This window comes from Medicago truncatula, chromosome 3 (genome assembly GCF_003473485.1).
Source record: "Medicago truncatula cultivar Jemalong A17 chromosome 3, MtrunA17r5.0-ANR, whole genome shotgun sequence".
NCBI lineage: Eukaryota > Viridiplantae > Streptophyta > Magnoliopsida > Fabales > Fabaceae > Medicago > Medicago truncatula.
Window position 1 is genome coordinate 1,190,112 of NC_053044.1, and position 18,331 is coordinate 1,208,442.

At 31.6% G+C, this 18,331-nt stretch overlaps 1 protein-coding gene across 1 annotated transcript; it reads right to left on the reverse strand.

The window, feature by feature from the left end:
• Nucleotides 1-16,483: 16,483 nt before the first annotated feature.
• LOC25488490 (uncharacterized) lies at nucleotides 16,484-18,119 on the reverse strand. Its single transcript, XM_013603350.2, has 3 exons — nucleotides 17,496-18,119; nucleotides 16,687-17,358; nucleotides 16,484-16,558 (listed from the first exon to the last, which is right to left on the reverse strand). Exons 1-3 carry the CDS (start codon nucleotides 18,117-18,119, stop codon nucleotides 16,484-16,486), a joined length of 1,371 nt encoding a protein of 456 aa, XP_013458804.2.
• Between the last annotated feature and the right edge of the window lie 212 nt (nucleotides 18,120-18,331).

Genomic DNA, 18,331 nt, shown 5'->3' on the forward strand with positions numbered 1-18,331 from the left:
TCGAAAACCAAATACCAAATACTAAAACAAATAAAAAAGGTTAAAACACGTGACTCATATTTATACTCTTCTAAACTAAACCAAAGGTGTTAAAATTGTCGATAAATTTATATATTATTGCATCAATGCAAGGTTAGGTTTAATTATTTGTGATATGAATAAAATAATCTTAAAATTCAAAAGAAAATCTCAAATGACAATGAAGATTCATATCAATTTTGAAATTGTTAATCGTATATAATTGAAGAAAATATAACAGAAAGAGAAAAAAAAACAGATCATTAAACTACAAAAAGATAAATAGAACCACAATAATTTGTGAAAAGAAACTAATTTAGAATGAAAAAATAACCTACAAAATTGGCATAAGAGTGAAGTTTTGAAAGAGGAAAAAAGGAAGAGAAGAGTGTGAAAAAAACGAATAAGAATAAAAGTAAGGAAATAGTTAAAAACCCATACTCACGTTAATGCCTTCACTCTTTATTAAGATAGTTGGAAGTTATATGGAGTTAGTTAAGGTAGTTGGACTTGAGTTAGTAATCAACTATAGTTAGTTGATAAGTAAACTAGGGTTAGAAGTTAGTTAGAGTTAGTTACTCAAACTAATCTCTATATATAGGAACACTATTGTACTCATTCATCATCTTTTATCAATCTATTCATTTCTACAATGAGTTACTTTGAGTATCTCCCTCATGAGTACTCTTATGCTTGCTATCTTGCTTACATCTATGACTTTTCTCCCTATGATTCCATGATTCTTAACACTCTTCACGATTTAATGGACGGTTTCTTTTCGCCTATGGTTAAAGGTGAAAGGTCGACGTTTCAAAGACAACTGCTGTGCGGATTCTGCAGCAACGGAGATGGTTGTACATTTCCTGTTAATTCCTGTTTTTGCCCTCGTGAATCCATGCTACCTATGGAACCCATCTCTCTCTAGTGTGAATGTTTCTTTTTTAATATCAAAAGAGAAATTCATGTGAAAGTTAGTTTGAGTCATCCTTGCAATCTTCTCATAAAATCAGTTCATTTGGTTGTAGTCCCTGCATCCAATCAATGACAACCAAATAGTTATAAAGAAAGAAACATTTATATTAAAAAAATAGAATACTTCGAACAGAAAAAATTAGAGAAAATGATGGCAAATGAAGAGGTTCTAGAGGTGGGATATGATTGGTATGCAACGCTTTTGTTTTATAGAAACCATGTTATGAAGTGAAGTGTGTTTGAGGGGGTTATCGGTGGTTATACTATGCAGTTTAGATTTTATATTAATTTCAATTTGTTAACTGCAATTAAAGGGTAGTTTTGAATAAAACAAAAACTATCAAGGGTATTATTGGGAAGTAAATTAGGCTACACCAAAAAACAATATTCCCTTTATGTATAGGTATAGATTCTGATTTTCAAAAACTCGTCACGGTTATAGTAGAGACTTCAAGATCCGTTTATAGAAGTACCAATGCATTGTCCGCTACGATAATTTTATCTTGATTTATAAAACTCGTCATAGTTATGGTAGATCTCAAGATCCGTTTATAGAAGCATCGATGCATCTCCCGTTAAAGAGTTTTTTTTTTTTTTTCTTTCGATTTTACTAGGTTTAGGATTGATTTTAGGTTTTGTTAGAAGCATTGAAGCACTTATCTTGATAAATGTTTATGCATGAGCATATATAAGTTATTTTTATGAAAAAAGATAAAATATAATTTAAATTGCTTTTGTATATGTTATAATAAGTTATATTGAAGAACTTATGAAAATAAGGTGAAAAAAAAAACTTAAAAAAGATTGTCATTAGACTTATGTTAGTAGATTGGATTAAATAAGTCAATTCACACATGCCTTAGATGAATTAACAAGATATTATTGTATGGCTTTACAAAATATTTATAATACATGAAAAAACTGTTTAAAAATGAATATATATACTTAAATGTGGTGCTGGCAAAATATCGAACATGTGGTTATTGAGATGTTTTAAGAAGTCATATAACAAAATGGTTCCATGACAAGATCTTATTAGATTGTAAAATAGTTATTAAAGTTTACCATTTGCAGTTAATTTTTGTTTTCAAATTATTACAATAAGATATTAAGAATAGTTTATGGATTTCAATGATATATATTTTGAGTGAAATCCAATGAAAATTCATTATTTTGTCATATCACCTTTTTTTATGGTTAATTCGAAATTGATTGCATGACATAGAAAAATGATGGTCTCTCATTAGATGTGTATAAAACTATTTTACATTAATAAGGTATCTTTCTTACTAAAGCTTGTTTGGTCAAGCAATTGTTCACTCTAATTTTAATCTAATATTTTCCCTCCATCCCCCAAGCATTTAATTTTCATTAGTGTTTTTCCTACTCAACAAGCTGAGTTCAATTTTTAAATTTCCCTTCCAAGCATACATCGGCATGTGCTTCTATGTACCAATTTTGAATTTGAATCTCAACCATTGCATTTACTTCATGGCTCCACTAATAACATTACTGAGCACAAGGCAGTTCAGTAGCCCCACCCAATTCACATTTGTTCATTTTCAAGGTTAAGAAGTAACTTACTCACTTTCCCACAAATCTTTTCAATTTTGCACGAAAAAAATCAACTGATGCTGATGTCTTATCTTCCATCTTCTCTAAATACTCAATTCTAATATCTGGGTAACATCCCTTTCAATGAACTCATGCATTCTTCTTCTTCTTCTTTGAAAGAATCTTCTTATGCTCCATTTCTTTATCTCTCTCATGCCCTTTATTTTGAGAAGATTTTCAAGTTTTCTCTGTTGCACTGTAATGGAGTTTTCCAATTTGGTGTTTCCTCTTTTTTGCAGAGACCATCTTCAATATTCAATCCTCTCAAATTTTTCTTTAAATTCGATCTCAAATTGTTCTTGAGAAGGAAACAAAATACATCTGCAACTGAAATCGTTTATGCATAACGCACCACGGACAATTGCTTCTGCCATTCCCTTTTATGAATCTCTTATGTTCTCTCTTAATTTTCTTTTCTACGACTTCTTTTTGAGACATATTTTTGTTACAAACACAACCTTGAATCAATTCATTAAAAAAAATGGATTGTTCTTTATGATTTTAGCCATATTTGTTTATGATTTGAATTTTTATTGTTATCGTCTTCAACACTATATTTAGTGATAATAATAGCCACTAGATTAGATTGACTCGGTGCTAATTTGGTTTTGTGTCCATATTACCAACTAATGATTTGAAGGAAAGTTGGTATCCACTATCCAACAATGATTTGAAACAGCTATCCTTTTGTTTTATTTATTTTAAGTGACTTTTAGAACCTATATCTAATTAGTTATGTGCTCTCCATACTGCTATCATGTGGTTATCGATTATTGTCTTATGCATGCATGTATCTTTTTTAAGAGATCATTTAAGTTTAAAGGTTGAAGTGAAAATATTTGATTTAGAAACTACAGTCGTATAACTTGGGGATTGCAATTTGTTTATGTCTGTGTAATTTGTGAGTTGGATTGCTAACCATAATTTTATTCATCTTAGTTTGTAGTTAGTAGCAACAGTACATTTGCAAACTATATAGTTTTGTTTTTTGATGGATACGTGAAGTTCCTTATCTTGGAATAAAGATATGATGCTCCTCAAGTCTCACGATACTTCCTTCTTTTTTATTGGCACATGGAGAGATGTGTTCAATGGAATTAATTTTATTAAGTGACTTTGATTTTTTGTTTTTCTATAAAGTTCGGTTTTTAACTTTAATGTCTATAGTTTTGTTTCATGAAACCATTGAAATTTAGTTACTCTACGAGATTTTAGCCCTATCTCATTGGAATGAAACTTAGTTATTCTATTCATTTTCTATTTCTATTCATTTCTCTAAATTCAACTTAAAAATTTGATTGTTTTCATGAGAGGGAATAAATCAATAAATATGGGAAGGGTATTAAATTGTGTATATTAAAGTATGATAATGATTTAAGGCTAAATTTGTATGTGGCATATTAGTGATTTACTAAGTTTGTATGCTTTCACCTCATAGTTTAGATCTCTTAATGAAAGCAAATGCATATGTAATTTATTGTTGTATGATTCAAATTTGAAGATATTACATAATAGAAACACATGTCTTATCTTATGATGATTCAAATTTCTTGGTTCCTTTGTTTTAAGTTTAAAATATAGTTATATATCTTTCTACGTAATTTTATTATTACCAAATGCATGTGTGCTTATGTGTACGATCTCTATAGCTGAATCACTTATTAAACAATTGCCTTCGAACGAAGCAAAGTTTGGTAAGTTCCAACAATGTATACTTGATTGGAAGGCATAATGTGCTATATAAAATATAACGTTGCCAAGGCAAAAATAAATACAATTGTCTTAAGCAGATTATAGGGTACTCCAGTATAAGTACACAATTTATGTATAAAAGGAATGCTACTCAACTACTTATATGCATCCACTTTCATCCGTTATTATATAAAAAAGTTGGAGGAAAGTAAAAATATATTTGAGGTATGATACTTCATATTAAACTTATTCAGTGAAATCTGGTTTACATGGATTACACCGTCTAAGATAAAAACATTAATTGATATATGTTGATTTATAGATAATAATTTAATTGAATAATAAATATTACATCAGACCCGTACATCACACATGTTAAAGGTTACTTATTGGTTTCTATTAGAGTCGCTCGAAAGTCTAGTACCCATTAATGCAGTATGATCCTCAAACAAATTTCAAATTGAAAGCTACATTTGTAACTTTTATAAAATCATAGTAAAACTTACTTACATTGAGACATGGTTTGGATTGTGCAAAAGCTTAACCAAACATATGCTTAATGAAACTGTCTAAAATAACATCTGTAACGCCCACTTTCGTTTAATCGTTATTTAATTGAGTTTAGGCAATTATATTATAATTATATAGTATATGCATGATTTTGTTATGTTTTGGTGATTCACGATGAATTTAGTGATTTGATTGATGACGTGATAAGTTATGAGTTTTGGAGGATTTGATTATGATATGAGATTTATTTTATTGTTAAATAGAATAAAGATTTGAAAATAATATAAAATATTTAGTTGAGGGCTGTTTTGATATTTTAGATAGTTTTGGGGGAGAAAGTGAGATAAGATAAGTTATTAGAAAGAGGTATAAATAGGAGAAGACCTAATATTTTAGAAACTCATTGTACGTGAAAACTTTTGAAAAAGGGAGAAAAGCTTAGAAGGGAGAAGAGCATAGAGAGGGCTGCGATTTCTTCATAACCAGGTAAGGGTGAGACTAATAACTCAGTATTGTTAATTGAATGTGATTCTGATGATTAGTTAACAAGAATTAGGAGTGAATTGGAGAAAACGAAAACTAGGTCAAAACCTTAGAATTGATGATCAAACGGTGAGAATTGGTTTAATTGATGTAGAAAGTGTCCCTAGACCTTAGATAATGTTTAGGACGAACTTTGGAATCAAAAACAAGCTTAGAACCATGTGAAACGTCGAGTTTTTGTGAATTTAGGAAGTCTGGCCGTAGCGACATTCATCGCTCGCCACGGCGAGCTATGAATCTCGCCTCACGAGTGATGAACATTCATCGCTCGCCTCGCGAACCCTGTTTCCTCGCCTCGCGAGTTGTGCAATGCAGCTCGCCATAGCGAGCGACCTTACTCGCCATAGCGAGATAAGGCAGAGTGCATGTTAGATTTTGTGTTTCGACCTTTTTAGTTGGACCTTGAATGCCTTAGTGTGCCTGAACATACCTAGTAATGATTAGGAATGAATGTAGGGCAAGATTAGACCCAGAACAACTTTAGTTTGGGAATTGTTTAGTACTCGCCATGGCGAGCAAGAACCCTCGCCTCGCGAGCACCTCCAGCCTTGAGTGTTGTGAGTGTTTGTGCGATTTGTGTCGCACGTTTTGATCAAGAGCGAACCCCCTTATGATAATAAGACCTAATGATGACGTTAAATGCAGTCTGTAAGCTGTTTAAGATATGTTGATATTGATTGAGTATGATTAAGGTATTGTATATTTATGTAAGATATGGAAGTTTAATTATGAAATAATTGATGTGCTATTGATATAATGATATCATCCTGTTATGTGACTTGATTATGCTGCTGCTGTTATTTAACTAAGTGCATTGTATGTATTTATATATGATGAAATGATGACGTTTAGCTCCAAATTGTTGGATGCATGTTGATATGTTGATTACGATGTTTTGTTCATAAGAGTCCATGCATAGCATCTCATTGAGCTTAGTCCTCACCACGTTTATTAGGAGCTTTGTCCTCCGCACGATTATTAGGAGCTTTGTCCTCCGCACGATTAAAGTATATTAATACTTATGATGACGATTGGTACCACATGCATATAAGGAGTTTAAGAGCATTGTCACATTGTCATGTCCATAATGCTATGTTGTTGATGACGGTTGAATAAGTGAATACGTGATATTGTTGAATATATGAATACGTGATACTTGTTATTTGAATATGCAAAGTTATCCAAGAATGATTATGATGTTAATGTTAATTATGATTCGAATTACTTTGATTAGCATTATTTTGTTATGAAATCTCACCCCTTCTGCTTGAAAATGTTGCCCTTCATATGGGTAACTTGCAGGTGATCGTGCTTAGTGTGCAGTTGCTTCTGTGAGTGGCCTTGCCTCACTGTGTCGTCTAGGTCGCTCTGATACGTAACGGGATGGGGTTTATGTTTATGCATGCTTCATTCTCTTACGTGACTAATATGTTATTTTTATAATGTTATGGATTCTGATTATGAAGTTTTGATGGGGCCTGCGTGCCAAAACGTTTTATGAATTATGATTATGATTTTCCGCTGCAATGTTTAAGATATTGGTTAAATTATTATTTAACTGTTTTGGATTATGTTTTATGTGATATCCCGTTGTTTATGATGCTTACTCTGATAAATGTTTTTAAGAATTTTTATGTTGGGAAAACGAGGTGTTACAACATCTCCATAAATATTTGATTAAATTAGTTACTTAACCACACCACTGTCGTCTTTCTTCATTTGAAACATATGTACTAAAACATATTATAGCTCATAATTTGAGATTTATGGCTTTGTGTTGAATCACATTGAGCTGCTGCTAACAAAGAAAATCATTGACGATAGAGATGTTTGATCTGTGAGGAGGGCCGTTGGAATTTGCAAGAAGATGTTGGTGAATCATCATCAAGATTTACATTTGCATTCAACGAGGATTAACAAGAGCCTAATGCAAATGAAGAAGTTATTGAACAAGAGCAAAAGGGATAAACTTACCAAATTTGAAAATAATTACAAGATTTTTTTTTTGAAATTCATAGCTTTTAGATGTCATTTGAAATTCTCTAAATTTAACTTCGACAAATACTTCATAAATATCTATCATTTTGAAAATTCTTCAAATTAATCATCCAAATAGTGGATTTTACTTGGAAGGATTTGAATTTTCTCAAAAAATTACATTAGCTCAAAATATTCCCTCATTCAAACACATTTAAGTATGCGTGTGTCAAAAAAAAAGTGTGTGTGTTTGTATGTGTGTTTTTTTATCCTTTGATCAAGTTCCAACATGTATCAATCTTTGGTGGAGGTATGAAATTGTAGGGGTGTTCGTAGTGCAATTTAGTTCGATTTTGAGGCAAAAACTTATCTAATCCAAAAATAAAATTACATGAGGTTCAGATCAGTTTTGGATGACTCGTTTAAAAAATCTGGACCGATCCAATTTAATGTGGTTTATAAAGACATGATATCATAATAGGTTTGATGCAAAATAGAACATATAATATGTTAAAAATTAATATTACGGGATGAAAAACGTCGTCTTTATTTTCGATGAATCAAAATATAGGACCAATATCAGGGAGACACAGAAATCCCGACTAGGTTGACACCTCGGAGAAACACCCAACCTATGTTGCCTAACTCATAAAATGTATATTATTTAAAAAAAGGAAACAAGATATACAAGAGGGAGGACAAACCAAAACCCTCAAAAGACAAAAAGAATAAAGGTCTAAAGAGCGAAAAGAAGGCAAAGCAAAAAGGTTCCTAAAAAACCTCTCCAACAAAAGTAGGCAAATTCGTCTACCAGATAGAGCCTTAAATAGCTTAACCAAGATCGGTGAGCTTGTCTGCATAGTTGTTGCCTTCGTGTGGGAGGATCTAGAGCCATGGCTGAAGACAACTATGACACTGGTTTCGAAGAAGAATAGGAACAAGATCCTAGGCTGAACAACAACAAAAATTCATAAGTGCAAATCTAGTATCAAAGTTGCTAATACCTCGAATATTCCAATAAAAAACTATGCTATGTGTTGAGGCAACCAAGGTAAGAGGGGGTGGCCACGACTCTTGTTATTTCAAAAAGAGTGTTTTCTCGACAATATTCTTATGGCAACCAATGAGTACGTTTAATCCAAATTTAAGCATGTGTCTATTTATGACTATAATATTGAAAACCTTCGTCCACTAAGCAGGGCCGTTTCTGTCAAACTGGAGGCCTGACTCTCTTATTAAAACGAGGCCCATAAAAAAATAATTTTTTTTAAAAGAGTGAAAAAAAACTATAATATTTTATTTTATATTTTTAGAGAATAGAGAATATTGAAGACCTCAAATCAATTAAAACTAGGCCAAAAAAGACCCTATCATATTGAAAAAAATACAATTAAAAAAATATATAAAGATTTGACCTCTCTAGGAGTTGAACCATAGATCCAAAGCACAATACTACCATACTTAACCATTAGGCCACACCTTCCAAACCGTTAATGTTACAATGTTATGTGTATATATCAATATTTTCAATACATCATATTATAAAAAAAAAATTGAAGCCCATCCTTGGGGGAGGCCCAGCTCGTTTGAGCTGTTCGCACCCCCTCAGGGCCAGCCCTGCCACTAAAAAAGATGAAGGACCCCTGACTTGAGATTGGCAGTGCCTGCTGTCCATACCATGCACAAATCTTCATATGTTATAAACTGAAAGTCATAGAAGCCTCTGCTAAGTGACACCAACTCCCATTTACTAGTTGTTTTGCAAATCTTACCGAGTCTTAGAGTCAAATCCCTCGCAGTCATAAAAAAAATGGGATTAAAAAATAATATTAAATAGTTTTTTTAGGGGATACTAATAAATAGTATTTGTCAAAAAAAAAATAGTATTAAAAAAATTATAAATCAACTAATAATAGATCGATGTAATGTACCATACTAATAAATAATAATAAATTGGAGTGGTTTTTTCACAAATTTTTCTATAAAAATATTATATTGTTGGTGTTATTCAAAAAGATAAAAATTAATATCATATTTGTTTATATTCTTGATGTCATTAAAAAAGATAATTATAGTTTGTCACAATATCAAAGTGCAAAATATCTATACTTATAATTTTAATCAAAATCAAAATAATGTTAATCAAAATTTCATAAAAACTATTGTTCGTGATTTATACGCATTAACACAAAAAAAAAAGTGAATAGACAGACATTCAACCATGCTCGCCTGAACTCTAGTTTTTTTTTTTTTTTTTTGTGGTGTCCAGGGTTCGAACCCTAGACCTTGCATATATTATGCATTGTCCTTACCAACTGAGCTAAGCTCACGAGGACAGATCTATAACAAGATATATAAAGGGATATAATATTTGAGCTGAACATTTCATTATTCTAACTATTGCGCTAACTTTTGAAAATTATGAACGGTATTTTTTATGAAATATTAATTTTGATTAAAAGTAAAAATATAAATGTTTTTTTTTTTCCTTTCAAAGTATAACAAATCAAACTAACCATGATTATCTATTTTAATGAAACCAACAATATAACAAAAAAATATAATCTAAATTCTTTTTTTTAAGAGACCAACAACAATCTTTATTATATAAAAAGTTGTTGTTCAAGGGTATAATTGGGATAATAAAAAAGTAAGTATAAATACACTCATCTAGTTTGTTACACTTTTTTAATGATAAAGAAAAAAAGTGACATTTGTGTTTGTTACAATTTTATTTTAATGTTTAAATTTATTCTTATCTATTTATTACATGTGTTATTTTTATTGAAAATGAAGAACATTTTTTAAAAGAGAAAAAGTCAGCCCAAAAAACTGAAAGGGGTTGTTTTTTTGTTTTTGTTTTTTTATATACAATATAGATTATACTTTTAAACAAATTTGCCTGTAACAATGTTATAATGTTGGTGTTATTGAAAAAAATAAGAATTTAAATTTATTTTTTTAGACAAATTCACATTATATTTGTCATATTATTATTAAAAGATAAACATAGTTTGTTATATCAAAATCACATTATATTTGTGATATTGTTACTAAAAGATAAACAATAGTTTATTACATCAAAATCCAGTAGAAATACATATATCAAAGCAGTAAAAAACTTGTGAAGGTGGTCATTAGTTGAATTCGAAGATGTTTTGTTAGGAGTATTTAACGATTTTTTTTTTCTTTTATGGTTTTTTTACGAAAATATTTGTCACCCTACTTAATTCAAAATATAATATATTTTTTAAGCAACAAAAAAAGAAAAAAGATCTAGTATTTTTCCGAAGAAAAATGAAAATTTTATCTTCCAAAGAAACCCATTCATATCGGTTCACATGGTAACTAATTGAACTATGAGTTTGTTACATAATGCATGTATATATATTGCCTTCTTTTCATTCGATTACTCAAAATCCTTAAAACTTCTATTTTTTTAATCTTCAACTATCTCAAATTTTTCACTTTTACAGGATAGTTGAACTTTACATCCAAGATGGTGTCTAATTGCAAGCATGATGAACCGAAATTGATACAATTGAAGGATTTGATTCCACTACGTCCATGGATGTCACCACCCCTAAAGTTTAGTGAACTTAGAGGAGTGCAATACATGAAGCTCAAAAAACCGATTATCAAAGATGGAGTCAAAGTTTATTGGCAACCAAAAATCTTAGCAAATGAAGATGAAGTCCAAGAAGATGTAATTCCACATCAAGGAGTTTTTGAATTTATTGATACACATGTGGTAAATGTTCTAAAAAGGTGGATTGACAAGTCTCTTGGTCAAACTTTTAATTTCAAATTAAACTATCGATGATGAATGAATCAATGGTAATTACTTTATGATTTTGTGGGAGTTTTTGTTTTTCAATCGATGAAAAATATGTCTATTTTTTGAGTTATTAAGATACAATCAAGCCATGATAAATATATTGAAGATTAGTAAATACTTTAGATTTAAATCTACATAGTGTCCATGAATCATTCCGATGTAGGCAAACTAGCTGCGTGTATTGAAGATGAAGTGGCGCGCAAGAAAGATTCGATGGGAATAGTGCAGATTTGACATCCGATATCCGATTGATTCGAATGATACCTTTTCGGAAAGGGAATTTGCTCACGAGTATAACCAGATTTAGCCATTCGAAGTCATCTCAAGGCCCAAAACCAGTTTTTTTTTTGACAAAAGATTTTTATTATTTTAGCACAACTTTATTATTTTATTTTTTTGTTTTCAGTTTGTTATTTTCGGCTCATTAGGGTTTGTTATTTCCCTGGTATTTAAGCTAAACATTCGTAGCCTAAGAAACAGTTTTTCATTCAATAAAAATTATAGAGACTTTTCTCAATTCTGGTGGATTCCGAAAACCCTTTTGATAGGTTTGTTGCTTGCAAACTTGTCTGTTTATCTTTTATAGGTTTAGTGCTTGCTAGTCCTTACTTCTGTTCTGCGTCACGTTCACTTGGGAGCTAGTTCATCCCAGGTAAAAAAATAATATTAAAATAAGACGTTTTGTTGCTTACTCGCGGATTAGTGTAATAGCTTACCCAAAGGACCTCAGTTGTAGAAAACCTCTAGGCATCTAATGGATGTCAAAGATTCTAACAAAATTCCTCCAAAAAAATTATTGGAAGAATTTATTTTAAATGGAAGTCTTCATATGTATTTCATTTATAATGTTAGAGCATTCACAATGGTAGTTCCTTAATAGAGACTCCTTAAATGAACCCCACGTTACACATCACTTATTTATAATATTTTAATAAAAGTACTTATTAAGGACTCAATAACTCCAATAGAAGTACACTAATAAGGACTCCAATAAAAAGTACTTAAATAGGCCCCACTAACTTTACATCATTAAACAAAAATAATTTATTTATTAAATTATAAATTACCACATAATATTTAATTATAATCCTTATAAAAAATTAAATTATAAAATATTTATTTATTCATATGAACTTAAATTTCTGCCACATTTGCTAATAATTTGAAAATGAAAAAATTAACATTACAAATTTTACATTCTTTCGTTAAAAAAATAATAATAATAATTTGCATTAATTACATTTTATTTAAAATGATGACAAATAGATAAAATAAAATTTAAAACAACTATTAATTTATTTTTTTGAAATTAAAACAACTATTAATTATTAAAATTTTACTTCTTTAGTACATATTTTATTACTTCTTTTAAACGCGGGATCCCTTAGTTGCCTAGGAGAGAGAGGGTACTTATATAATTACTCGTTTCTTAATGAGGACTCATTTTTTCTTCCTCCAATGGAGGGTCCTTAACGGGGAATGATCCTTATTAAGTAAGGACTTCTCATTGGAGACGCTCTTAAAAGGCAGAGTTTTACTTAACTACCACGTAAACGCAGTTTAATTAGTAACAACGTCTTATTGGAATCTTTCAAACTAATGGATTTAAGTCGTAGTAATAACGTTCATACATTTGCCTAGTCATTAGACAATTTTCTACTATATACATACATACACCTATAACTTTCATAACACTTTCAATAGTTAAAGATGAATTAATAACACACTAGCATTTTAAAACCCTAGCTATTGATGAAGCTTAGAACTCCTAAAATTTTGATAGTAAAAAAATCTCTATACCGAGCACTATAGAGCAAGTAACAACGCCAAAATTTCTTCAAGAGTACACACATTCACCTGAATCCTACATGCTTTCTTCACACAAAAAACACTCTTTCAAGCTAGCGAAATTACGAATTACTTCTTTGTAATCTGTAGCATTGCATCACCAAATATTTTGAGTCAAAAGGTGGAACATTAAGAAGAAACTTATGTTCTAACATTAATGCAATATTTAATCAAACATGTTGGTGATTGCAATCAGAAATATGGTTCAACAAATGGAACTGCTGAGGAGTGAAGACTAAGGTGGCGTGCTTGTCAATGGTTAATTGTTCATTAGCCATTCTGAATTTCAAATGGTAGATCAAACACATTACATAAATGATTAATAAAGGAAATTTTGATTTTTGTTTTGTTGTTTCGTGATTAACGTTAATAAATTGGGAAGTTTAAGGTTCGAACCACAACGGCACAACCCATACATACTACTATCTCTACAAAATGAGTTATAATTACCGAGACTACATATATTTTAAATTGTTTTCGATATTCTTTGTGTCTATCTCTAAATAGAGCTCAACATTTATCCATGCTACTAGTAACCGTTGTTCTCTCTGAGTTCAGACACGGACAAGCTAGCTTTGCTTGCTTTGAAGAAAAAACTTACAAATGGCGTGCCTGATTCTCTGCCGTCATGGAATGAGTCTCTACATTTTTGTAAATGGCAAGGGGTTAAATGTGGTCAGTGCTCACATGAGAGTCTCTATCTTGCATTTGGAGAATCAAACCTGGGGTGGTACTCTTGAACGAGCCTTGGGAAATCTAACATTTCTAACAATACTCAAGCTTTCAAATATCGGCTTGCATGGTGAAATTCCAAAACAAGCTGGTTGTTTGAAGCGGTTGAAGGATTCTATGTCGAAGATAACCTATTAACTGGAATCTTTCCGTTTTCAATTTCCAACCTAACTGAATTGCAAGTGTCTGATTCATATTAGCGCTAATAATTTTGGGAGTGATGATTTGGACTTTCTTTCCTCGTTAACCAACTGTAGTCAATTGTCAGCACTCATTTTTAGTAAAAATGGATTTGGTGGTAAGTTGCCGAATGTTATAGGAAATTTTTCTTTCCATCTCAATTGGCTTAATATGAAGGCTAATCAAATATATGGAGTGATACCAGAAAGAATTGGACAACTAATCGGTGTAACTTACTTAAATATATTGGAAATAATTTCCTCGAGGGAACGATTCCAAATTCAATCGGAAACTTCAGAATCTAGTACGATTGTTCTTGCAGTCAAACAAATTATATGGTTTCATTCCTAATAGTATTGGAAATCAAACAAATCTTGGAAGAATCCCGACTTGTTGCTCAAGTATTGATTGCAAAGGTGAAGATTTCAAGGCTATTGTTTTTGAGTTCATGCCTAACGGGAGTCTAGAAAAGATGTTGCATGATATTGAAGGGTCTGAAAATCACAATCTCAAGCTCACAAAAAGGGTAGATTTTGCTCTTGATATAGCTCATGCACTTGATTTTCTTCACAATGATACAAAGCAAGTTACAGTTCACTGTGATATTAAGCCAAGCAATGTTCTTCTTGATGATGACAATGTAGCCCACTTGGGAGACATATACAATTAAAGGAACAATAGGATATATTCCTCCTGGTAAAGTTCTTAAATCCATTAATAGTTACTATCTTTCAGAAATTTGGCATTGCTAATTTATTATTATTTAAATTAGTTATGACCATCAATGTGATATATATACATATACACACAATATACTCCTTCATTATTCCTCCCCTAAATAGTTGTAGTTTTTGTCTGAAAAAGAGTACGGAACAGGTGTTCCAGTATCACCACAGGGAGATATCTACAGCTTTGGGATTCTTCTGTTAGAGATGCTCACCGGAAAGAGACCAACCAATAGTATATTTTGTGAGAATTTAAGCCTATACGAGTTTTGTAAAATGAAAATTTCTGAAGGAATCCTTGAGATAGTCGACCAACGTTTGCTTATGCCGTTTGTCGAAGATCAGACAGAAATTGTGGAAAACAAGATTAAAAAGTGTTTGGTGATGTTTGCTAGAATTGGAGTTGCATGTACTGAAGAGTTTCCTGCTCATCGAATGTTGATAAAACATGTTATTGTTAAGTTGAATGAAATCAAATCAAAGATTCCATGCTAGGAACCATTGCTATTGTGATAAGAAAAGATGTTTAGTAAGTACTATCAATCTTCATGCCATCATGATCCTTTCGAAGCTTCTGTCCAAGAGCAGTTGGATAGTGGACAGAATTGCTTTTGTCCATTCCAAATCTCTCCAATACTTCCATCACATATCTTTTTTGACTAATGAAAAATGCCATCAGTCTTTTGAATTACTTCCAACGCCAAGAAAGTACCTAATCTTTCCCAAATCAGTCATATCAAACTCAACCATCAAGCATTTTTTGAATTCAGCAAACATTGACTCATCATTGCCAGTAAATATCAAATCATCAACATACAAACTTACAATTAGAATCTTACCTCCAGCACCTGTCATGAGAAACAAAGTGTGTTCACGCGAGCATGTTTCAAAGCCTTCTTTCAGAAAATACGATTCTATACGAATGTACCATGCTCGTGGAGCTTGTTTCAGTCCATGAAGTGTATTCTTCAACTTATACACCTTATGCCCATTGCCGTTAATTTCATATCCGCAAGGCTGTTCCACAAACACTTATTCATTGAGTAGACCATGCAAAAATGCTGAATTTACATCCAATTGATAGATTTACATCCCCTTTGAGTAGTAACTGCAAGCATTAGTCGAGTTGTATCTAATCTTGCTGCCGGTGTGAAGACTTCATAGTAATCGAAACCATGTTGTTGAGCATATCTTTTTTCCACAAGTCTTGCTTTGTATTTATCTATTTCTCCATTCTCATTGAGCTTTGTTTTGAATATCCATTTCACTCTAATCTTCTTTCCGTCAGCCGGTAAATCTGTCAACTTCCAAGAGTCATTATTCTCAATTGATTCTATTTCCAAGTTCATTGCATTTCTCCGTTTTTCACTCTTCACAGCTTCCTCAAATGAGATTGGGTCAGCAGATGCAAACATGGTCATGTTAGTCATGCATCCTTCTTCTTCTTCTGAAAGACATTCTCCACTTTCATAGTCCCTCATGCAAACAGGTTGATTCTGTTTGGATCTATTTACTGCTAATCTTCTGCACAATTTGTGCTTAAGAATAAACTATATACCAATGAATTTTGCACCTTAACAAAGTCAAAATTTATGTATGCTGCAAATACCGAGAAAATACAGATAATGTGGAGAGGAAAGAAATGTAACTGATTTTACATATATGTGTTTCTAAACTCAAAATTAAGATCTTAAAACGGTAGTGCCAAAAATGATATAACAATAACAAAATAGTAATCTAGAAATGTTTTTCATTACAAGCTTCCTCTAAGGCTCTAACATATCTTATACAAACAACATAAAGTTAATGGTTCCCATTCCTCATGCTTAATTACTTAGGTTAGCAAGTGACGGAGACCATTCGTTAGAGCAGATGTTGAGCTTAAAGCTGCCTTCAATATGCTGTAACTCTGCACAAACATAACAGTGTGAAATCAGCAACTGATGCATAATCAGTCTAGTGTGAAAACTTTAAACAGTACATAGGTAAAACAGTGAAGGTGATAAATCTATATAGTTTTAACTCTCTTATATTTACCTCTTCGGTGCCAATAGTGACAACTTTTTCCTCCAAATCATCAAGAGGAGTTTTGAAACGGTTATGCAAATATAAAGATGAAATTGGAGACAACCAAGGTTCTATGACCAGATCATCCGTAACCAAATACATTTGTGATCTTTTGACATAATCTTCATCTGTAACTAGTTCCATTTTTGAAAAAGTTACCCCACCACTCCAATCTTCATCACTTTTGTAAAGTTGAACATGAATAATTCTGTCATCAGAAGGATCACACTGATGATGACAATAATATTGCAAAAGACGTAGTTCAAGAAGCCTGTTCTTTGCTTCTTTGGAAGTAAAATACTTGTCTTCATTTAAAGTAGTTAAGCTCTTGTGCAATCCATTAATACTACCTAAAGAATTATTCCCTTGTAACCTACCTAAAACTCCACCAAGTGGAAAGGTTAGAAAATTTATAATTAAGTTTGCAAAATCATTCCCCCCTAGGGCATACAATATATTGTCATCCGATTTTCTTACGACCAACTTGATGGTGATTTGAACATCACTACAAAATATGTTTTCAACATCACAAGAGGAAATTATTGATTGCATCATTAATCGCTCAATAGATGGTTTCTTTCCCAAAAACAAATCGGTTAGAGGTGTCTTGGAAAGCAAGGAACACTTAAGCAGATCCAATACCTGTACATAATTAGTACAAATCAATCAAAGACAGTAGTGAATTGAAAAATTAAAGTTAAAAAGTGGCGAATAAGAGCAAGTACTAAGAAACTAAGAACAATGATTTAGGAAACAAAAATGAATTGCAAATATAAAACCTTTTCCTTAGTGACATTGACAGTCATTTCTTTTACTGAACTTGTGTTTTTCATTCCCAAATTCTTGATCAGATCCAATAACGTGTGATTGATGGAGTGTGGCGAGACAAATAGATCATCAGTAATGACAAAAGTCGTAGCACCTTTAACAAATCCATTGCACAGCTGTGCTAGGGAAACTGAACGGTTCAAGCGATTACCACACCTACCATAAATATATTTTGTACCTATGCTCAAATAAGGGCAATGATGACCATGATCTTTCGAACACCTGAAGTAAATTGTAGGGACAGTATCATCAATATTAATTTTGAGAGTGCTGCAATAATCTTCGGATGAGTTATTAATCGGCAACAATCCAATATTTTCGACACTTTGATAGAGAGAGTTGAGACAACCAATTGTAACCGGTCCCATATTTGAATCTTTCTGAACAAGTCTTGCAATGGTACCTAATGGTAAGGTTAAGAAGCTACATAGAATGTCCACAAAATCTTTGCCGGCTTCAGCAAATAAAACTTTGTTGGTTTCTGTGTTTACCAGAAGTTTCAAAGACACTTGCTCTTCAATTTGAAAAACAGCCATGGTAGCAGCTATCAAACGAGAAACAAAAGAAAGAACCATAATGTTATTACAAATTCAGATACTTCAGATGAAATTTAGTATACTGTTTTCAGCATTCATATATAGTAGGTGCAAAATGTTTTTTTTTTTTTTTGAGTAAAATACTCCAATTTATTAGCTATTGAATGTGTCTTTTGAAATGACTAGTACTAGTGTATAATTGAATTCTTGGAAAAAGGGATTGGCATTACATAATGCATGCATTGGTTGTG

Coding starts and splice junctions, on each gene's coding strand:
- LOC25488490 (XM_013603350.2), bottom strand. CDS start 18,119: ATGGTTCTTTCTTTTGTTTCTCGTTTGATAGCTGCTACCATGGCTGTT. Junction 17,359..17,495: donor TCAATGTCACTAAGGAAAAG/GTTTTATATTTG, acceptor AATTATGTACAG/GTATTGGATCTGCTTAAGTG. Junction 16,559..16,686: donor TCACTATTGGCACCGAAGAG/GTAAATATAAGA, acceptor ATGTTTGTGCAG/AGTTACAGCATATTGAAGGC.